At 40.7% G+C, this 24307-nt stretch overlaps 1 protein-coding gene across 1 annotated transcript in view; it reads left to right on the forward strand.

Annotated features, from left to right (window-relative positions):
• Positions 1 to 24307, forward strand: part of TBXAS1 (thromboxane A synthase 1) — a 353042-nt gene that overhangs the window by 37312 nt on the left and 291423 nt on the right. Inside the window, exon 2 of the mRNA XM_089527937.1 lies at positions 15083 to 15176. Coding sequence (XP_089384063.1) covers positions 15083 to 15176 — 94 coding nt within the window. The remainder of the gene's footprint in view (positions 1 to 15082; positions 15177 to 24307) is intronic.

A 24307-nucleotide genomic window follows, 5' to 3' on the forward strand; every position in this document is an offset into this window, starting at 1 on the left:
CCCCAGCCCGGTCTTGCCGCCGATTGCCGCCGGAGCCTTTGGCCTCTCGCGTGAGGGTGTGGGGCCTTTGGCCTATCAGGAGGAGGTGGGCAAGGGGGCAAGTGGCAGGTAAGGGGGGGCAATTGTCTATAGAAGCCTCCGAAACATGCATTTATATTAACATTTTTTTAAAAATCAGCAAATTTTTTTGCGTGTCCTCCATTTTTTAAAAAACGTGCCCTCCATTTGAAAATTTTGTCCTACATTTGTCCCGGTTTATTTATTTGATTAATTTTTTAAAAAATTATTTAATTATTTATTTTTTGGCTTCGGCCCTCCAGTTGTCTGAGGGACAGCAACCTGGCCCCTGGCTCAAAAAGGTTGCCTACCCCTGAACTAGGAGACAGTGATCCACAGTGTTGAAGGCAGCAGAAAAATCAAGAAGAATGAGAACAGAGTAAAGGCCATTCGCCTTGGCCCGCAAAAGATCGTTCGAGATCTTTGTGAGGGCCATCTCTATAGAATGCTGTGGGCAGAAACCAGACTGAAAGGGATCTAGAATGGAGTTGGCTTCAAGAAACCCAAGACAGTGAGAATAAATGACCCGTTCCAGAATCTTAGAAATAAAAGGAAGAAGAGAAATTGAATGATACCTAGACAAAGAAGAGGGGTCAAGAAAAGGGTGTTTTTTTTTTCAGAATTGGGGAAATGAGAGCATGTTTAAAGTCCAAAAGGAAGGAGCCTGTAGAGAGAGAGAGAGATTGAAGATATAGAGGAGTGAGGGCAGAAAAGATTAGAAGGTGGGAGGGAATTGGATCAAGAGAACAGGTTGCAGGTTTGGAATAGTTCAGCAGCGAAGAGTGTTCATCCAAAGAGACAGGAGGAAACACAGAGAGATATTTGGTTGAAGGTGCTAGAAGCATGATCTTAAAAGTCCTTTTCTTAGAAGAATTCAGTTCTAAAAGCCTACCAGAATACTAATTAAAAAGTCTTGACCCACCAATGGAAGGACAGCAAAGAGCAGCTGTTCCAGTCCCTCAGGATGGAGCCTAGGGGTAACCACTGAGGAGACCCTATCTTATTTACCTACTGTCTGTACCTGTGAATGTGGTACAGCTAAAGGAAGGGCTTCTATTGAGGAACTCAGGGTCCAGGCATAGAGAAATATAGTTGATCAGATGGCCAGGATCTAAGCTTCCTACAGTAGGCCCTCAGTATCTAATGGGGTTTGGTTCCAGGATACCCCGTGGATACAAAAATCAGTGGATTCTCAAGTCTCATTATCTACAGTGGCAGAATAAAATGGTGTTCCTTATATAAGATGGCAAAATCAAGGCTTTTCTTTTTTTTGGGGGGGAGGGGGGGATTGGATGAATATTTTTGAATGGTGGTTGGTTGAACTGGTGGATAAAGAATCCTTGGATATGGAGGTCCGATTGTATGGCTTTATATGTCATAACCGGTACTGTACTTTGAATTGAGCTGTCTGCCAGTGTAGCTGTTGCAACAAGGGAGTGCTGTGCTCTCTATAGCTATTTCCAGTTAACAACCTGGTTGTAGTTCTTTGAACTGGCTGAAGTTTCTGAACACTCTCAATTACAGTAATCCAGACGGGATGTAACTAAGGCATCTGTCACCATGGCCCAATCTGATATTTCATGGAATGGGCACAGCTGGTGCATAGGCCTTAACTGTGCAAATGCACTCCTGGCCACAGTTGAAACTTGAGCTTCCAGGATCAGGGTTGAATCCAGGATTACTGTGATCCTATGACAGTCCTCCTGTACAATTGTTTATTCTCAGTGTGCCTCCATTGCTAGGGTGTGCATCACTGAAGTGTATATCTATCTTACATTTCTAGAAGCACCAGTTAAGGGAAAGATTGTGGTATTGCAAGTTTTTGGCTTAAATTGGTCCCTCTTCTCATATAAGTATCCCTTGCGCTCAAGACTGGACAAAATAGACTTGAAAAACTTGAAAAATAAGCCATGCAATCTGTGCTACCTTTTTATTAGGCCAGCTGAAAGCAGGTCAACTAAGTGGCACAAAATATGTTAGACAAGCTTTTGGAGCCCACTGGCTTCTTCAGTAGGCATAGATGGTTAAAATCACTCAGAATGAAAAATGATGAGAAGGTCAATGCAAATTCTGCATCTTGCTTGAGATTTTTGCTGAAGATGACCCAAAGAGCGTCAATGCAGATACAAGCCGCAGCCCTTGTCTGTAAGAAGGTTTGGAGCAAAAGCATAAAAGAAATGCAGTAAAATAGCCTTCTCCATTAGCAGCAGTCTCTTTAAGCTCTGGGCCTGTCTTCAAAGGTTTGTTGTAGTTGTGTGCCTTTACTGCTGCTGTAATAGGTGCAGCCACACTACAGTAGCTGCCTTGTTTGAACTAAGCCAGTGTGAAGAAAAGCAAAGGTTGTCCTGAGAAGATATTCATTGCCACTGAAGCTGTGGAATTAACTCTTTCCTGAGGTATACAGTGTTCCCTCTTTATTGGATGTACCACTAGGTGTGTTTGCATGTGCATGCATCTGTCTATCTAGCTACCTATCAATTTTTGTGTCTGTAGGCATCCAGAAGGAACGCTTCCAGTTGTCCTTTGGTTTGGTTTTGGTTTAGCCTTTATTGGCTTTGTTGCTGATTTTTTTTCTTTATTTGCTATTTGTTGAATTTATTGTCATACATTTTTAGTATATCATTGTACGTCAACATGAATACAAGAAAGATACTAATACACATAATACCCATATATAAATTTCAAAAAGCAAACCTTGATTTTGCCATTTTATATAAGGCCCACCATTTGACTATTCATTGTATTTAATGGGACTTGAGCATCCATGGATTTTGGTCCTGGAACCAAACCCTAGTGGATACCAAAGGCCTAGTGTAAATGCAGATGAAAGATAGGTAATTGTGTACATAAGAGAGAGAATATACATGGTTATCTTGTTACAATTCCCTAAAAAGATTAATGTAAGTAATTTGGCTTCATTGAGATTGCAGTCTTTTCTTGATCCTGTGTTAAAATGTAATAGTAATTAAGCATATGATCTCGTCATGACTAGTTGCTCTCATATCAGTTATTGGACCAATTTTTAAAAGAAATATCCAAGTTTGAAACACTCGATATACACTCCAATCCCAAAGAAAGGAGACAATAAGGATTGCAGTAACTATGGCAATATGGCAACTATGACAATAAGGACTGCAGTTACAGACCGCTGGATTGCGGCGGTCTGCTGCAGCTGCCGGTTGCTGCATCCGGGAACCGCAGCAGCCAAACGGCGTGGTTCCCGGACGCAGCAAAGAAGGAGCGTGAAAATCTAGTCGCGCACTCGCGGCATCACTTCCAACGTGCGAACGCAGAGCGTCCGCTATGTCAAAATGGCGGCGGCCGTGTGGAACGGCCGCCGCCATTTGTTACAGACTCAGTCCGTGCTAGGGTTAGGGGCATCTGGAAGAGACGCCCCTTTCTAACCCTAGCACGGACTGAGTCCGTCCTAGGGTGCCCGTTTGTAACAGGCCTATAAGACTATTGTACATGAAAGAAAAATGGTGCTCAAGATATTACAACAAAGACTTTTACCATATAGAGTGCGAAATGCTAGATATCAAAGCTGGATTTAGAAGTGGAAAAGAGACTAGGGATGATGTTGCAAACATATATTGGATAATGGAGTGCACAACAACATTTCAGATGAAGATCTCTAACTATGCTTATAGCAAAGCCTTTTTACTGTGTGGATCATAAGAAAATATGATTTACTCTAAAAGAAATGTGCACAGCACAACATCTGATTGTTCTGATGAATCACTTGTTCTCTGGACCAGAGGCAACTATCGGGACACAATGTGAAGAAACAGAATAGTTTCCAGTTGGCAAAGGAATCAAGGAAGGTTGCATTTTGTCAACCTATCTTTTTAAAGTTATATGCAGAATATAAAGTGAGTTTACACAGAGGTGAGAAAATTGTATGAAGGAACATCACTTACTTAATATATGCCAATGTCACTGTATTACTGTACTAACAGATTATAGCAAAGATTTGAAGGGACTATTGTTGAAAGTTTATTTATTTATTTATTTATTTATTTATATCACACTCTTTTCCCAGGACTGGGACTCAGAGCAGCTTCACAGCAATTTAAAAACAAACAAACAAACAAAAAGTACAATTAAAACATTTAAAAAATAAATAGATAAATGACATGCATTAAACAGAATGATTAAACTAGTCCAACATTCCTGCCTGTTCTTATAGTGATTCCTTAAATGCCTGTTTGAACAGGTAGGTCTTCACCTGCCATCGGAAAGCCATCAAGGAGGGAGCCGTTCTTATCTCCCTGGGCAGGGAGTTCCAGAGTCTAGGGGCAGCCACTGAGAAGGCCGTCTCTCGTGTCCCCATCAAATGTGTTTGTGAAGGTGTTGGGATGAAGAGAAGGGCTTCTCCAGAGGATCTCAGAGTCCGGGCAGGTTCATACCAGGAGAAACTGTCTGCCAAATAATGTGGACCTGAGCCACGTAGGGCTTTGTAGGATATAACTAGTACCTTGAATTGTGCCCGGGAACGAACTGGCAGCCAATGAAGCTGTTTCAACATGGGAGTTGTATGGGCTCTGTAATCGGCGCCTGTTAACAGCCTGGCAGCAGCTCTTTGAACCAGTTGAATTTTCCAAACACTTTTCAAAGGCAGTCCTATGTAGAGCCCATTACAGCAGTCCAAACGGGATGTAACCAAGGCATGTACCACCGTGGCCAGATCTGGCTTCTCAAGGAATGGGCGCAGTTGGCGCACAAGTTTTAAATGTGCAAAAACACTCCTGGTCACAGCAGAGACCTGGGCCTCCAAGTTTAAAGCTGAGTCCAAGATTACCCCCAAACTGCAAACCTGTGTCTTCAGGGGGAGTGTGACCCCATCTAACACAGGCTGGATCCCTATTCCCTGATCTGCCTTCCGACTGACCAGGAGCACCTCTGTCTTGTCTGGATTAAGTTTCAACTTGTTTGCTCTCATCCAGTCCATTACTGAAGACAGGCACTGGTTTAGAACCAGGACTGCCTCCTTGGATTGAGGTGAGAAGGAGTAGTAGAGATGAGTGTCATCTGCATATTGATGACATCGCACCCCAAAATTCCGGACAACCTCTCCCAGCGGTTTCATGTATATGTTAAACAGCATAGGGGACAACACAGAACCTTGAGGGACCCCACAGGTCAATGGCCAAGGGGTCGAACAGGAGTCCCCCAGTACCACTTTCTGAGTTCACCCCTCCAGGAAGGAACGGAGCCACTGTAGAACAGTACCTCCAAACCCCATCCCAGAGAGGCAGTCTAGAAGGATACCATGAAAGTTAAGGAAAGTTAAAGAAGAAAGTGCAAAAGCAAAATTATAACTGAATATTAAGAAAACAAAAGTAATGACCAGAGATTATTTGCTTCACTTTAGAATGAGTGAACTGTTAAAGATGTTTTGTATCTTAACTCAGTCATTCATCAAAATTAAAAAAATTAGAAGACATGGAAAGGCAGCTATGAAGGAACTAGATAAATTATTACAAGCATGGTGTAGTGGTTTGAGTGTTGACTACTACTCTAGAGAACAGGGTTCAAATCCCCACTCAGTCATGGATAGCCACTGTTTGACCATGGACAAGTCACATTCTCTCAGCCTAAGAGTGAGGCAAATTTGACCAAAATCTTGTCAAGAAAATCCTGTAGTAGGTTTGCCCTACAGTTCCTGTAAGTCAGAAACAATTTGCAAGCACATAACAACAAAGATATATATCATTAAACACCAAAGTCAGAATCATCCATGCCATAGTATTTCCATTTTCTATGTAAGGTTGTGAAAAGTGCATAGTGAAGAAAGCTTAAAAGGTAAAGGTAAAGGTATTCTTCATTGACAAGGTTGTCAAGTTGTGTCCAACCAAAGGGAGTGGTGCTCATCTCCATTACTAAGCTGAAGAGCCAGCATTGTCAGAGACTAGTCTGTGATCATGTGGCAAACATGATTGCACAGAATGCTGTTTACTTTCCCACCAAAGTGGTACCTATTTATCTACTTGCATTTGCATGCTTTTGAACTGCTAGGTTGGCAGAGGCTGGGACAAGTGATGAGAGTTCACCCCATCATGTGGCACCCGGGCCTCGAACTGCCGACCTGCTGATCTTGCAGTCAATAGAGTCAGCATCTTAACCACTTGAGCCACACAGGAAGAAATTTTTTTTGAAATGCATGCTGGAGGAGAGTTGTGCAGATACCAGACAAATCAGAACAAGTAAAGAGCCCTTTTACAGCACACAAGTGTGGTGTTATGATCCTACTTTAACTGCCCTCAGAACTTCCTATGGAATCCTGGGATTTGTAGCTTGGTGAGACACTGTAGCTTCTCTGGCTGACAATTCTGAGCTACTGTCCCTAAACTGAAAACTCCTGGAGGGGAGTTCTGTGAATACCATAGATCACCAATAAATGAATGAATGAATGAATGAATGAATGGCCCTGAGAACAAATCAAGTTTGAACTTTCATTAGAACTGAAAATACCTAAACTGGGGCTATCATACATGAACATACTATCAGATGACATGACTCAGAGGAAAAGACACCAATACTCAAAAAGTATGGAAAGTAGTAGGAAAAAGAGAAGAGACCACATTATAGACTCAGTCAAGGAAACCCTGAGCCTGAGTTAGCAAAGCTTGAGCAGGACTGTTGATGATCAGGGCTTTTGGAGGTCCCTCATTCATAGAGTTGCCATAAATTGAAGCCAGCTTGATGGCATATAACAGCAATCTAGGGCACTAAATCTAGGGAGAAAAGTTGGATATCCCTTCAGATTTGGAACTGAAGCCCAGAGCTGTCCCAGTGCCTCCCTGACATGGGAGCCATCAGGCAACAGTGTCTGAAGCCGTCTGCTGTTTCCAGGGCATAGAAAAGTACAAGGCTGCTCCACTTGCAGTAATAACAAGGATACTAATCAATCATACTTATCAGGGCAGGTGCTTCTCTCCATTTATATGTGTGCCTTTATGTATTCAGATTGGAATTCATTCATCCTATTGACATGTAGAAAATGGCTGAAAATTGATCTGGGAGAACTTGTTCTGCATTTGCAAAGGGGATTGCAATGGCACTGTATGAACTTGCATAATAATTAGGATGTCTAATTAAGCTGAAACATCATGTCCTTTTAATTATGCAATTAAGATCTCGAATTACATCATTAAGGCATGTAATTACATGATGAAAAAATGTTATGAAATTTTCTACTGCTTAGTGAAATTGCATTTTAAACTTGGAGGGGGGGGACCCCAACATATCACCTCCTAGTATGCAATAAATCTTATTACTAAAGCCATAGCACCCATGGAAGAGGAATAACTTCCCAAAAGTAAGAGGGTGGGGGCATAGTAGTGAATGTTCATTTCTAGAAGTCTTTTTTAATTTATAGGAATCAAATTCTTGGTGGTACGGGTTCCATTTGTTCTTTGTTTTTTTTATTTTGTTTTTTTATTTATATACCGCTATTCCAAAGATCATAGCGGTGAACAGCAAGTAAGCTAATTAGCAAGTAAGCTAATTTGCCCCCAACAGTCTGGGTACTCATTTTAGCGACCTCGGAAGGATGCAAGCCTGAGTCGAGCTTGGGCCCTTTTGCTGGTCTTGAACTCGCAACCTTGTGGTTTTGAGTGAATGGCTGCAGTACAGGCATTTAACCACTGCGCCACCAGGGTTCCATGGCTTCTTCTCCTATTGATTCCTAGTTTGATGGTCTCTCATATAGTCATAGAATCATAGAGTTGGAAGAGACCACAAGGCCATCCAGTCCATTCCCCCCAACCATGCAGGAACTCACAATCAAAGCATCCCTGACAGATGGCCATCCAGTCTCTGATTAAAGACCTCCAAAGAAAAAGACTCCACCACTCTCCGAGGGAGTGTGTTCCATTGTTAAACATCTCTTACTGCCAAGAAGGTCATCGTAATGTTGAAGTGGAATCTCTTTTTCTATAGCTTACATCCATTATTTCATGTTCTAGTGTCTGGAGCAGCAGAAAACAAGCTTGCTCCATCCTCCATGTGAAACTCCTTCAAATACTTAAACAGGGCTATCTGTCCTGGACTGCGGCCAGCACACAAGGAACACGAGAGGCACTGCAGACTGGGCCAGCCAGAAAAATTAGCAGTAGCAGAACATGCCACAAACCATCCTGGGCATAAAATACTGTTTGAAAACAATGAAGTTCTGGACCATGCCAACCACTACCATGTCAGAACGCCCAGGGAAACCATTGAAATCCACAAACACCTGGACAATTTCAACCGGAAAGAAGAAACCCTTAAAGTGAACAAAATTTGGTTACCAGTCCTGAGGAATAGCAAAATAAGGACTCAGCAAATGTAAATGGGAAACCATTCAGAGTCAGGGGCTTTCCCAGCAGATAATGATCACCAATTGGCAGACATTAATCCTCGTTTGCATTAGCCTCCCAGGCTGAGGCCAGCCATCAACACAGAACAATACACATGCAAATCACTCCTGCATTCCCAGGCTCACACAGAAAATACATCCTATTTTTCCAGGCAAAGCTTTCTCTGAAGATGCCAGCCACAGATGCTGGCGAAACGTCAGAAAGAAACTCTGCTAGAACATGGCCACATAGCCTGAAAAACCCACAAAAAACTATGGATGCCGGACATGAAAGCCTTCCACTTTACAAATGAGGAATCGATTTAAACTGCAAGTGAGAATGAGCCCAAGGGCTCCTAGATTCCTTTCACATAGAATCATAGAATCATAGAGTTGGAAGCGACCGCACGGGCCATCCAGTCCAACCCCCTGCCATGCAGGAAATCCAAATCAAAGCATCCCCAGCAGATGGCAATCTAGCCTCTGCTTAAAGACCTCCAAGGAAGGAGACTCCACTACACTCCGAGGGAGTGTGTTCCACTGTCGAACAGCCCTTACTGTCAGGAAGTTCCTCCTAATGTTGAGGTGGAATCTCTTTTCCTGTAGCTTGCATCCATTGTTCCGGGTCCTATTCTCTGGAGCAGCAGAAAACAAGCTTGCTCCCTCCTCAATATGACATCCTTTCAAATATTTAAACAGGGCTATCATATCACCTCTTGACCTTCTCTTCTCCAGGCTAAACATCCCCAGCTCCCTGAGTCGTTCCTCACAGGGCAAGGTTTCCAGACCTTTCACCATTTTACTCACCCTCCTTTGGACACGCTCCAGTTTCTCAATGTCCTTTTTGAATTGTGGTGCCCAGAACTGGACACAATATTCCAGGTGGGGCCTGACCAGAGCAGAATACAGTGGCACTATTACTTCTCTTGATCTAGACACTATACTTTTATTCATGCAGCCTAAAATTGCATTGGCCTTTTTAGCTGCCGCATCGCACTGTTGACTCATGTTCAACTTGTGGTCTACTTGCACTCCCAGATCCCTTTCCCATGTACTTTCATTCAGCCAGGTGTCCCCCATCCTATATCTGTGCATTTCATTTTTCTGCCCTAAGTGCAGTACCTTCCATTTCTCCGTGTTGAATTTCATTTTGTTAGCTTTGGCCCAGCTTTCTAGTCTATTCAGATCATTTTGAATATTGATCCTGTCCTCTGGAGTATTAGCTATTCCTCCTAATTTGGTGTCATCTGCAAATTTGATAAGTATGCTCCCAATTCTGTCATCCAGGTCATTGATAAAGATGTTGAATAATACTGGGCCCAGGACAGAGCCCTGTGGGACCCCACTGGTCACTTCACTCCAGGATGAAAAGGAGCCATTGTTGAGCACCCTTTGGGTTCGGCCGGTCAACCAATTACAGATCCATTTAACAGTTACTTTGTCTAGCCCACATTTTACAAGCTTGTTTGCAAGAATGTCATGGGAAACCTTGTCAAAGGCCTTACTGAAATCAAAATATACTGGCGGGTTACAGACCGCCATAAAGTACGCGCTCTGCTCGTACTAGGGTTAGGAAGGGCCGTATTAGGGTTAGGAAGGGTCTTACCTTCCTCACGGCCCTTCTCCGTAGTATATGCAGAGCGCGTCGTAAATGGCAGCACCCATCCACATGGGCACCGCCATTTTGACATCTTGGACGCATAGCGTCCAGATGTGTCATGGCGGAAGTGACGCAGCGAGGGCGCGCTTCTCACCTCGTGGCGCCACTTCCACGTTTTGAAAAGGAGCACCATTTCGGCCGCTGTCTGGCCGCGGTCTGGCCGCTGGGGCTTCCCTCCACAGCGAATAGCGGCGGCGGGAAAACGGCCGCTTGAAGGCGGTCTGTAACCCGCCTCTATATCCACAGCATTCCCTTCATCTAACAAGCTGGTAATTTTATCAAAGAAAGACATCAGATTTGTCTGGCATGACTTGTTTCTCTGAAACCCATGTTGACTTTTTGTGATTATGGCATTGCCTTCTAGATGTTCACAGACTCTATGTTTAATGATCTGCTCCAGAATCTTTCCTGGTATTGATGTCAGACTAACTGGATGATAATTGTTGGGATCCTCTTTTTTCCCCATTTTGAAGATGGGGACAACGTTTGCCCTTCTCCAGTCTGCTGGGATTTCTCCTGTTTTCCAGGAGTTTTCCAATATGATTGTCAATGGCTCCGATATTACATTTGCCAGTTCTTTTAGTACCCTTGGATGTAGTTCATCTGGTCCTGGAGACTTAAATTCATTTAGATTAACAAGGTATTCCTCTACTATCTCTTTACTTATTCTGTGCTGAAATTCCCCTATTCTGTCCTCAGGTTGAGCATCCTTTGCCTTTTCTGAGAAGACTGAGGCAAAGAAGGTGTTGAGTAATTCTGCCCTTTCTCTGTCTTCTCTTAGCATTTTGCCATCTTCTCCACGCAGTGGCCCTACCATTTCCTCCTTCTTCCTTTTGCTGCGGACATATCCAAAAAATCCCTTTTTATTCTTTTTAACCTCTCTAGCAAGCCTGAGTTTATTCTGCGCTTTAGCTTTTCTGACTTTACCCCTACAAATGCCTGCTATTTCTTTGAATTCCTTTTTTGTGATTTCCCCCTTTTTCCATTTCTTATACATGTTCCGTTTCAAACTTAGCTCGGTTGAAAGTTCCTTAGTCATCCATCCTGGTTTCTTGAGACACCTCCGATTTTTCTTTCTCACTGGAACTGTTTGAAATTGTGCCTTCAGTATCTCTCTTTTGAGAAACTCCCATCCGTCCTGAACTCCCTTCCCTTTTAGTATTTCTGACCATGGGATCACCCTCAATACTTCTCTAAGTTTACTGAAATCCGCTCTCCTAAAGTCTAGAATGCGTGTTTGACTATGCCTGGCTTCTCCTTTCCACTGTATAACATGTAGTCTTATTAATCGGGGTGTCCCCCATCCTAAATGTACGCATTTCATTTTTTCTACCTAAGTGCAGTATCGTACATTTCTCCCTGTTGAAGTTCATTTTGTTAGTTTTGGCCCAGCTTTCTAATCTATTAAGGTCATTTTGAATTTTGATCTTGTTCTCTGGGGTTATTAGCTACTCCTAATTTGGTGTCATCTGCAAATTTGATTATCATGTCCTCTATTCCTTCATACAAGTCATTAATAAACATGTTGAATAGCACTGGGCCCAGGACAGAACCCTGTGGCACCCTACTAGTCACTTCTCTCCAGGATGAAGAGGAGCAATTGTTGAGCACTCTTTGGGTTCGGCCAGTCAACCAGTTACAAATCCACCTAACAGTTGTACTGTCTAGCCCACATTTTACTTCCTTTCTTGCAAGAATACCATGGGGGACCTTGCCAAAGTCCTTAACCTCTCTAGTTAAGAACTGTGTTGTGATATTAACTATGTCCCCTCTATTTCTCTCCTCCCCTTTCCTTAATATTTGTATTTAAATAATCACACCCGCAAAGTAATGTTGCTACACTATCCTTGACCATGTTTCTTCTTCATACAAATGGTCACTGGTCATGTTGTTTAGAGGACTCTGGGATGTGTAGTTTCCAAAAGTAACATTCCCAGGCTCTGCTTTCAGCCACAGACCAGGCCGGTTCATGGCATAATAGTATCACTAACATGCTATGCATTATCCTTTCTTGAATATTGTGAGGAAGAAGAGGGCACAGAGACATATGAGGACATCACATTAAATGCACCTGTCATAATGTGTAGTTAAACTTGGTGTGTACAGATTTGCAATTAGGTATGAATTTTGTCTCCAACAGAAGGAATTTGCTCTGTAAACTCTACTGGTTTGGTTGGCATAAAACAATACCATACATGAGTGTTGAAATCTCTATCTTGGCTGATGTGTACAGCAGTTTAACATTCTTGAAGTTGGTGTAATATTTACAGAATGACCTACGTTTCAGTAAAAATATGCAGATATTTGAAAGTGCAACACTGAATGTGATTTCTCTACTGAAACTGAACATCAGTAGGTAACGCAACATTATTCAGCAGGCAGTCACCAGATCTCACAATAATATGTAGCTCAGATGAAGAATGCTGTACTCTTGATTCACTTTATATATAGTAAATAAGTGTCTCAATTTTACCTCTGCCAAGATGTGTGCAAATATATATTTGATATTATCGGATGATGTTCAGCAGAACCCACCACCTGATACTACTACTACTATTGCTGCCGCCTCCTCCTCCTCCTTTTCTTCTTCAATTTAAAACAGTGTAATCTAAAAATAATGCAAAAGTATTTTAAAAAACTATGAATATAAAGTTTAAAAAACAATTAATTTAAAAAGTTTAAACACAAATTAATATATTAAAATGTACTTAAAACTATATACAAATCTGATATCTGACTTAGACAGTATTTGAAAACTCCACCATCATCAGTTTAAAAAGTCTGACAGCACAAAAATGTTACTTAGCCTGTAGTACATTTCTGGCACATTATAAATTAATATATAGTTTTGCAAACTGGGTTAACAATATATTAATTAAAGCACACACTGAATAGAACAGGGAAGACTTAACTACAGTAATGTATTACCTCTATTGCCTTAAAAGTGGTAATTATTGTTGTAGTTTTTATGTTGTGTGCTGTACATACCTTTGTTTTGATATGAGTTTTTGATATGAGAAACTGCAACATATTATTTTCTGGTGGATATCGATATTTGTTTTTATTTATTAATGCAAGTATTTAATTCTTGCCCTATATCATGGAAACTCAGAGTACATAATTTAAAACATTTCAGAATTTAAAACAATCAGAGGATTAAACATGCAAAAAACACATTAAATACTTTAACAGGTTTAAAGCGCTTAGAGCCACGGGGGTGTAGTTTTGAGCATTGAATAACTTTTACCTTCTTGACCACACTCTAAAGTTGCTTGGTCACATGTGTCCCACTTTTCACTTTTGAAATAGAGGATGATATGTGATATCCACTTCTTTTAGTTTAGCTTTCAAGTCACTTCCAACTTATAATAACCCTACAAGGAACTTATCACAGGGCTTTCTTGGAAAGATTTGATCAGAGGGGGTTTGCCATTGCCTTCCTCTGAGGCTGAGAGAGTGCGACTTGTCCAAGGTCAGCCAGTGGATTTCCATGACCGAGCAGGAATTTGATCTGTGGTTTCCAGAGTCCAGAGAAGGAAAGAACTCATTGGAAAGAACAGAGGTCATAGCCCGGGTATGAATTTACAGGAACTAAGCAGAGCAGTGGAGGAGTCTTGGAGATGGCTCCGTGCTACATCTGTACTGCAGAATTAATGCAGTTTGACAGTGCTTTAACAGCCATGTCTCAATGATATAGAATCCAGGGATTTGTAGTTTTGTGAGATATTGAGCCTTGCCTGTCACAGAGCTCTGGTGCCTCAACAAACTACAAATCCCAGGATTGAGCCATGACAGTTAAAAGATATCAAACTGCATTCATTCTGCAATGTGGCAGCAGCCTTAGTCAGTACGACTGGCATAGCTACAATATGCAGTGACAGTTCCAGCTTCATAGTATTTGGAAGACAAAAGAGGAATAATAATATATTACAACGGTGAAAGAAATGACTTTACCTTTGTGTTGCTTTCCTTCCAAAAGATAAATTATCATTTAAATGTATGTCTCTGTCTCATTCATTCAGCCTTCTCAGTTTTTTAAAAACACTATAATATTATAAGCTGTTATAAGGGTATTTAGTTTATTTTTTCCATGTGAAGAACACAAATTATAAAATACAAGCTTCCTCACATATATGTTCAGCAATTATTTATTTTCTTCATTACATTTATATGGCCATACATCCAAAACCCATCTTTATGTGCAAATTATGAGCAGATTATATATGAAATCTGCAATAATTAAAACCAAAAATAATACAGTGATTTATTTTGTGAAAAAATAATATTGTTTGAAATAACTATGTATAAAATGATGAAAGAGACAAAATAAAACAGGAGCTCAGTTTAAAAACTATATTAAAATGTGAGAAATATTGTAGGTTCCCTAGCCCTTCAACAGAATGTCTAGTAGAATCAATAAGTGGGAATTCTCTCCCACAGTTCTGTTGATCGCTCTGTGGAAATCATTCATCAAGGATTTGAGCACCATTTCACTGATCTAAGCTTACTAGCAGTCTGAGAATCTGTTTTTATTAATGTCTATCAGAAACTTGAAGGCTGATAGTGAGCCTTTTATTCTGAGAGAAGGAGACACCATACCATGGAATGAAAAGGTGTCTGATAAATGCCTGCCCTGTCTTATAACTGCAAATATTTTTAAGAAGGGAATTTCATTCATCATATTACAACAGAGGGAGTTTCCAAAGGATGGAAGGCTGCACATTTCAAATGAACTAATTTTCTTTCTGTCAGCTTTCTTCACTGTCTACTTTTCACATCAATAGATAGAAATCAGAAATTTTAGGGCTGCATCTGTACTGCAGAAATAATACAGTTTGACACCATTTTAATGGCCATGGCTCAATCTTATGGAATTCTGGGATTTGTAGTTTGTCGTGGCACCAGAGCCCTTTGACAGGGAAGGCTCAACATCTCACAAAACTACATAAAAAAAGAAAGAAATTTTTTCCTGCTTTAACTAAAAAAGAATGGCTTTCTCTCACCTTTCCTTCTGTCTTCTACAGGTATTCCACCTCTACATACTCCAGACTAGAGAAAATGGGCATCCGCCATCCTCCCCCTTTGCCTTTCATTGGAAATCTGCTATATTTCCGCAAGGTAAGAAGTTCTTTCGTGTTATCTATTGGTCTATGACCTAACTTAAATGTGCTTGTATATCTCTTGCCTTTTGAGCATCTTGCAGCTGAAAGTAACAGGAGTGTGTGAGATTTTTCAATTTTACCAAGACCTAGAAATCTATTTTTATTGATTTTTGCAAGCATAGAAATCAGAGACTTCAGGTGGCACGTTCCAACGGGGTGATTTCCACATAACAGTAAGTTCCTGCTTGTTCTTGTGGTTCCCACGACCTGAGTACTTTCTTGTTGACATGAAGGTTTTTCTTTTTTCCATTTCAAAATTTCTGCTCCATCAGTCTGTTTCACAAGAAACTTAATTCTGTACTCCAGATACCATCAGTATATATTTAGTAGAAATATATATTGCAGATGTAGTTGTAATTGACAACACTGTACTGAATGGAAGATTTCAATTCTATAAATGAGGGTGGGTGCAACCCTAAGATTTTGTAGGATCTGGCAATTGTGAGAGTTTGCAGACGACTAGAAAGTTTACTTGAGATTGCCTGGCTTGATGTTGATGGCCTACATTTGAGTGAAACAAGTTGGATTGGGGACACTTAAGAATCCTTAATTCTTTTGCATGCATAATGGATCAAACAAAGATATAGTGTAAAGAAAGCTGAAGTTTGCTGATCACTCTTGAATTCTGAAGCAATTTTTCAGGGATAAATAGGTTCATAATTATACTTCTAAAGCACAAAGTACAGAAATCTGAAGTGTTTGCTAAGAAGGTATCAAAATGGTTGATAAGTCAGATCCTGTGGCTTTCACTTTGGTTCCATTAGATAATGATTTTTGGTTAATCTGTGATAAAGCATGTATATTTGTATACTGTAACAGACAGACAGGTAGATGGATAAAAACTTTATTGTACAAATTACACTTCTATAACTTGTGATACCCTGGCTCAAATATTGCAATGAACATTGTGGGGTTGGTAGGTAGAAGGAGAATCATGTAAATGTTAGCTGTGATGTAGTGATTGTAGACATCACTACAAGGCTCTGCATTGATTGAGGTGGGGGAACTTTAACCCTCCTGGTGTTTTGACTACAACTTGCACAGTCATTTACTACTTACCATGCTAGTTGGGGCTTCTGGAAGCTGAAATCCAACAAATATGTAGAGCCAAAGGTTACTTACCCCTGCTGTACACTGTATGTGTGAAATTCTGCATGCATGCAGTCAGGCATGGAAGCTTGGAAAGCAAGGTGTGTGATAGTCTAGAAAAGAACCATTCATTTGTACAGCTATTAATGAATTGGGCTATACATAAGGTAGAGAATGCAAATTGTTCTCTCCCCCCCTCCACTCTCTCACACACAAACATACCAGACTAACACATTCAGTGTTGTAATCTGAGTAGGATGGCTGCTTTCCCTTTTAATTTTAATGTTAATAAATATGAATCCTATATACCTTAAAGACACCACATTCTGTCTGATCTTGGAAGCCAAGCAGGATTTGACCTGGTTAGTACTTGGATGGGAAACTGTCAATGAGTACCAGGTGTATTTCAGAAAAATATTTCATGGGAAGGAACTGGCAAAATCACTCTGAATATTCCTTGCCTAGAAAACTCTATGAAATTAATGAATTCATCATAAGTCAACAGTCAAATTGAAGGCATACACACACACATCCATGAAGGGGAATGTAATGTAGATGTACTGCAAAACAGATTAGGGGGCTTTGCAAACTTTTTCTTCTCTAGTGTTTATAGTTTGTGTTTTGCTTTAGAACCAGGCCTTTTCAGACTGCTTCTAGACCATCCTTATTTAAGACAGGGGTTGGCAAAGTGTGACCCTTCAGATGTTGTTAAGATGCAAGCTCCATATTCCTGACCATTGTTCAGGCTGCAGTCTAATAATACCTGGGGGATTGTCCACTTCTGTTTTTTTTTAATTCAGGGAGAGAACATGTTTTGCATGCAAATAGTCCCTGGTTCCATTCAAAACAAGCCTTCTCGAGTGTGTAAATTCCCCCACTCAAGTGTGTAGAATCCCCCCAGAATATTTTGGCTATAAGGACATTATCCCCCAAAATTACGATCTGTAGAATGTGTGCTTGATGTAGAAGTTGCAGTGCTGCCAAGGTATGGGCTGGCATACCTGCAGATGAGTGTCTGTCAATGGGTTGAGAGGTCATATGTACAATATTTCAAGTGACACCATCCTCTCTCTGTGTAGTGAGTCTGATATGTGAATTTGCCTTTTGTTTGCTGTGACTGGATAAGTGAAATTTCAATTGCTCCAGCTGTCCCAGTCTGGCCAGGAAACTCATGATTACTCCTCCATCATCTCACTTTTCCAGCTGCTTTTAAATGTCCCAGTTTCTCTCTCTTCCCCCCAGTTTCTCTCTTTGTCCTTCAATTTATGCAGACTGAATTCAGCATTCTTAAGTAGTTTGCACTCAGTTAATTCAGCAGTGGGAAGAGGAGAGAACAGGCAGGGGCAGAAACATGCCATTCCCAGGAACCCCAGGCAGAAAGCACCTCTTTTTGCCCTCTCCTAGCTTGTGTGTTCATTCATAACTTTTGCCATCCTGACCACACTGATATCAGTTGGCCACATGTGTCTCAGTTTTCATCTGTGAAATACTGGAAGGCATGAAATTTTAAAACAACAAAGTGCCTGGCACATGGCTTTCAGCATCTGCATCTACAGCCATTGTCTGTTTTCCTTTGTTCCCTCTATACTAAGCCTTCCTTTCCTTTCCCCCTTCCCACCCCACTATTTTATTTTATTAGCCAGGCTGTTGACAGGCTGCGTGCTGCTTCCCTGCCTTGAATTTTAATGGAGACATCACTCTTTCTTTAGCCTCTCTCCAAGTGGACAGGATATTCTTTGTTTGCTCTGTTTATTCCTGTCTGGCCTACTTGTAGCTCCTGGGCTGCTGCTTCTTCAGTGGCCCACTTTGGTTGAATGGAAAATGGGGACTGACTGTTGGGGGTAGGGAGGAGAGGGCAGCTTTGTCTCCTTTAGTTTTTGGTCTGGCTGGGCTGAAGTGATTTATAGCTGTTGGGAAAACTAAAGAGCAGGGTGGAGAGGCAGGGCTGGAAAGAGAGTGAAAATGCTACTGTTTCTCCTCCCTCCACATCTGCCTATAACACCCTTTTATAAGTAAGCAAAAGACAAAGTGCAAAGTGGTGTGTAGAGCAATCCTGGCAGAGTTATGGAGCCAGAATGCTAATGCTTCCATCTTCAAGGGATGCAAGCTATAGGAAATGAATATTGGAAATGAGTAAACAGAAGAAGTCTGTAAAAAAGGGGAAGAGGAACTCAAAGGGATGAAGTGGTGGTAGTATTGTCTGGAGCTCCCATTTTAATTACAGCAGACATTTTCTTGCTGTTGTTGTGTGCCTTCAAGTCATTTCTGACTGATGGCGACCCTAAGATAGAGCTAGTAAAATGTCTACATATGGTTTTGTGTTGTTTTTGCAGGAACAAAACAGAATGGAAGTGGTGGCAGAAGAGGGATACTTGTCATTTGTTTGATATTCACATGGAAAATTTGGGAAAAGGGAGAGAAAGGAAAGAAAAGGATGAAACATTGTCTCACTCTTTTGGACAAGGACACACACTCAGTGAAGAGTGGTGACTTTAAGGTCAGGAGACAATGAATTGGCTCTGGGTTTTAAAACACCAGATAGTCCAGACACCATTATAATGTACTAATGCAGGATTTTGTACCCCAGTGCCTTCCAGCTGTGTTAGATTATTTTAGATAATCTCCAGCCAATGTGGCCACTGGTCATGTTGACTTGACGTGATGGAAGTAGGATTGCCAGACTGAAAACTGGAGAGGGCACCTGTATGTATTGGGTAGAAGAATGAATCTCAGCAGATGTTGCTTGGCATATAACCAAGGTAAAACCATTAAAAGTATAAGAGCCCTCTTTAGTTGTCACTCTGATAACTGTAGATGGGAGTGACTCATCTAGAAAGCCACAAGATGAAGGTTGAGTCTTCCTTATCCAATATGCTTGGGGACAGAGGTGTTGTGAATTTTGGAATACCTGTATTTGCATTTACATACATAATGAGATATCTTAGAGATGGGACCCACCCCTAGCCTTGAGTAGGAAGGCGGGGTATGTATAAATAAATAAATAAATAATAAAAACAATAATAACAAGATTTATTTATGTCTCATATACACCTTAAACACATAGCCTGAAGGTAATTTTATAGACAGCATTTGTAAAGATTTGGTGCATGAAACAAAGTTTGTGTATATTGAACCATCAGAAACAAAAGTGTCACTATCTCAGCCATCCATGTGGACAATACTGGTTTTTGGAATATGTCAGAGTTTGAAATTCTGGCTAAGGGAAACTCAAGTTTGTTTTTGCTGTATCATTATCACTATATTGTTGCTGTTGTGTGCCTTCCAGTTGTTTCTGACTTATGGCAACCCTAAGACAAACCTATTATGGGATTTTCTTAGCAAGATTTGTTCAGAGGAGGTTTGCCATTGCCTTCCCCAGAGGCTGAGAGCATGCAACCTTCCCAAGGTCACCCTGTGGGTTTCATGGCCAAGCTAGGAATTGAACCCTGGTCTACAGAGTCATAGTCCAACACTCAGACCACTACACTATGCTAGCTCTGTCATGGTCATATCAATTTCTAGCAAGGCACAGCTATTTTAGTCAGTTGTAACAAAAACAAGCAGGTAGTCTTGTGGCACCTTAAAGATCAACAGATTTTATTTAGAATAAGTTTTTGTGGCTTGAAGCCCACAGATGCAGTGCTCTGCTCTGATTAAAAGCTAATCTTTGTACATATGTACATGATTGTGCTTTGGACCAGCAGATGAGGAAAGGGCTCAGGTCCCTGCTCAGCTTTGGAAACTCATGGGGTGACCTTGGGCAGGCCCACTCTTTCAACCTCTGAGAAGGACAAAGGCAACCACACTTTGAAAAAAAACTTTGCCAAGAAAACCTCATGCTTGGTTCATCTTAGGGTTGCCATAAGATGGAAATGGCTTGAAGTAACACAGCAACAAATCCTGAGGTCAGGGAATTGTCAAATTAACCATTTATAAGATGCTCTGGGAGCCTTTTTGGCTGAAAATAAATATGGCTATTCATGTTGGGTGGCAACAAGGCTTGCACTTCGTCAACAGGTCTTTCCCATTCCTGCTTACAGTTGCTTCATATTCATATGGGTTTGCCATGTTATTCAACCCAAGAGTCAATGGAGGTAGCCCCCCAATCTCTTTTTTGATGTCCAGAACAATAGCAGCTACAACTGGATAAAGAAGAAAGAGACAGTTTCCATGCAAATTAATTGATTTTTAATAATCATTAACAATAAACAAAGATTCCAGTATCTATTTGCATCACTTACAATATCTAATGTTGCTATTAAGAATGTCCACATGTGTTTCATTTTTAATTTGTTTATTGCATTTTTAATCTCCATTTAGTTAAAGTGAACTATATTTGGAGTAATGAATGCTGCTTTGAAATTTTCCCTAACCTCCAAAAAAGGAACGATTGAATAATAGTGAAATTTGTATTTTTTTAAAAAAAAACCTGCTGTTTTTTAAAAAAACAACATAGTTGCAACTGTAAAAAACAAAACAAAACAAAAAACCACAAGTCTCAGGTTTTGTTCCATAATGAAACAATTTTATTTTCTTTATCCCAAAGTATTTACTGAGAACTCCTGCCTTTACCAAGGACTTTTCATTTCTGCTCCCCAGTTGAGTTTAAATTAGTCCAGTATTTTCCCAAATGAAATATATCTCTACTTGGCTGTAGTGGTTTGAGCTTTGAACTACAAGACTTTCAGTGTTGGATTGCAGCTATGCACCTGCAGTAAACAATGCAATGAAACTTGAGAGGAGCAAGAGTGGGATTCTGCTTAACCAGTCCTATTGTGGTATGCCTGCCTACAACAGGCAAGATAAACAGCAGCTGCCTTCAGAATGATGATGATGTTGATAATGATGATGATGATAATAATAATAATAATAATAATAATAATAATAATAAATTATTTACTTATAACCCTCCCAATCACAAGGGAATAAATTATTTACTTATAGCCCTCCCAATCACAAGGGATCCAGGCGGGTTACAGCAATAAAAATACATAGAGAATACAATGAAATTCAAAATTAGTCCCTTCCCAACCCCCCAACCCAATACTAAAATTACAATTAAATAATCAGCATTTTAAAAATAAAAAAAAATACAATAGTATTAAATTTAAGAAAAGAATTGGTGGAGAGAGCGACATAAGTCACAGTAAACAGGGAGAGGAAGTAGGTAGGGAAGGCCTGCTGGAAGAGATCCATCTTAAGAGTCTTTTTAAAGGCTGTAAGAATTGAAATGTGGTGGATCTCCTTCGGCAGGTTATTCCATAGCTTTGGAGAAGCAGTGGAGAAGACCCTTTGGGTAACTGAGGTTAGTCTAGATTTTTTTGGCTGAAGTAGATTCTTCCCCAAGGACCTTAGTGTGCGGGATGGACAGTATGGAAGAAGGCATATATTACTGAGCATGGATGAACAGAAAAACAGAGAGAAAAGGAGAAAACAGATAAACCAGTCTCACCAGCTATGCCCAGCATATTAAAAAACAAACAAACATAGAGTTTGGCTACTGAAATGGAAAACATAAGAAATATGGAGGCTGCTGAAAGAGAAAATCATCCTTGGGTGCAATTCAAAAAAAGCCTGCAGGTGGTCTCTAGAAGGTTCAAAATGTTTTTGTTTACTTCTGCAAGGCTTACCTGTCCTGCTTGTTTAATTTCCCATGTGTATCTTGTTAATTCTGAACAAAAAGATTGTTGAAGCATGTTGAATTGCTCTCCTTTTTTTGTGGTGTAGGAAGCTTCCATATTTTTTCCTTGCAATTAGGCACCCAATTTCCAGGAACACTTTTTCTTTGTTAACTGAGGTATACAGTTGGCCCTCCATATCAGTGCAGGTTCAGTTCCACCTCCCTGTGGATACTCAGGTCCCATTACCCCCAACAGATGCTGATGTATTTATCGTTGTGTTGGTGTGGGCCCCCACTGACAAAAATGGGGTGGGGGTATCCACAGATGCTCCAATCCTCAAAGGGACAACTGTTCCTTTATTTACTTCTGTCCTTTAGACACACTTTCCATTTCGTTTCCCTCTCTCTCTGGGCCCAATTCATGCTCTTCCTCCTCCTCCTTTTATTCTCCTTCAGAGTGGGCAAGCAAGCATGTGGCGAAAACCTAGACGAAGAACAGCAGAGTCATGGCTTTACAGATAGGATCTCTGGGATTACTCCACTCTCCCCTCACTTTGTTTCTGTGCACCGGCAAAACTAGTGCATAGGAATTGAAATAAAGGAATGGTAACTTTTTGGGCAGGAAAAATGGATCTGGAAAAGTGTATCCCAGAACGGAGTATGTTGAAAAAGAGCATGGCTGGCTAGGAACTTGTAGAGTATCTTAACTTTGAGAATATTAAACCATTAACAGAAAAAGAATGGCCTTGTCTGTAAGACTAATGCAGAAATATTGACTTTTTTTTAATTGCTGAGAGACAGAGAGGTATCTTGTGGGCAGGTATGTGTATATACAGAAGACTAATAGTTTAGCAAGATAGTCTAGTGGAGTAACCATTTGCCTAGACCAGTGAATTAGTTTTACTCAAATGTGCCAGGGACCAGTAGCGTACATATGTCTATTGGGTCAAATTATTTTTTTCTTTCCTGAAAATTCTCCAGGATCTGGAATCCAATGGCACATGGACCAACAGGAGTTCATGGACCACCTAAGTGGCACTGACCTGGACCAATGGTTCTGCACCTTTGGTACTCCATAGATTTTGGACATCACTTCCAGAAGCATGAGGCATCGTATCTAATAGTCAGGGATCCTGGTGCTGAAGTTCAACTTCTAAGTGTAAAGCCTGTCCTTGTGTCACAAAGTCTCATGGGATTGGACCTGGAGTGTCAGTTGATTTCTCAGGCCAGGAGGATTATGAGAACTTGTATGGGTATTCTAGCCTGAACTGCCTCCCTTCCTCTTCTTCAGTCACTACTGAAGATAGCAACAAACTGTGCCCCCAGCCATAGGTTTCCCAGTGTGATCCTTGCAGTGACTAATGCCAATTTGATTGTACTTGTGAAACTCGGTAGTCCCCAAACTCATTTTTTAAAAAAATATTAGGACACTTCAAAAATGCACAGGTGCATCCTGAATAGCAGTTCTTGAGCTGAAATTACTGTCAACCTTGATTTGCTGTTGAATATGGTCTTTATCCATCAGCCAGAGAATTTAGCTGAGGCTTAACTTTGTTAGTGATGTCTAAACACATTAACCATATGCTCCTCGGCATATGGGTAAAATACATATCAATTTATTTTCATTAGTGTTTTATTGCAAGAGGTGCTGCTGTGCTAGGTGCTCCTGGCTTCACTGATGCTGCTGTCACCAAGCTGGCTTTGGAGAACAAGAGATTAAGTGCCACTTCTCATAACAACAGGACTGTCATATGGAGGCCTGTTGAAACTGTGCCTGTGTCATTGCTTCCCACTTGGTGAGACTTTTCATTTGTGCTGGCTAATCATGTGTTTCATGGGAAGCAGCCTTATGACTTGCTATTTGCAATGGGGGGGGGGGGGGGTTGGCACATTTTTTGGGAGGTGTTGTGGTTTGGAGGTATGCTTGGGTGCTCTAGGGAACCACATGTATCATCCAGGCTGGATTTTGCTGACTTGATTTTCCCGCAAATGCTTGGTGGTGGTGTGTGTTTGTTTTCTTCCCTTCCTTTATTTGTATTTGTACTGTATATTCATTACTTAATATGCTTGGTGAGTTTGTCACGATGCCATTTGTTAAAATAAATAGTAAATGCTCTAATAATGAAATAGGTACAGATTAGATTGCAGGCCAGTATTCAGAAATGCAGCTCAGTGGAACTTGGGTAGCCTATAAATAGGCAATCTACATTTATATCAAATGAAGAATATCCAGACTACAAAAGACTCATTCTCTCAGACTCAAAGGTGTTGCAAGATCTCTTTGCTTGCTGATACAGACTTAACACAGTGGTGTCTTTGAATATTACTACATTTAAATCAGTAGATGGGGTTGAAATTCACTTTCCTTTTTCTTTCTT

Source organism: Sceloporus occidentalis, unplaced genomic scaffold (genome assembly GCF_023333645.1).
Source record: "Sceloporus occidentalis isolate IW3139 unplaced genomic scaffold, rSceOcc1.0.p SCAF_5, whole genome shotgun sequence".
NCBI classification, from domain to species: Eukaryota; Metazoa; Chordata; class Lepidosauria; order Squamata; family Phrynosomatidae; genus Sceloporus; species Sceloporus occidentalis.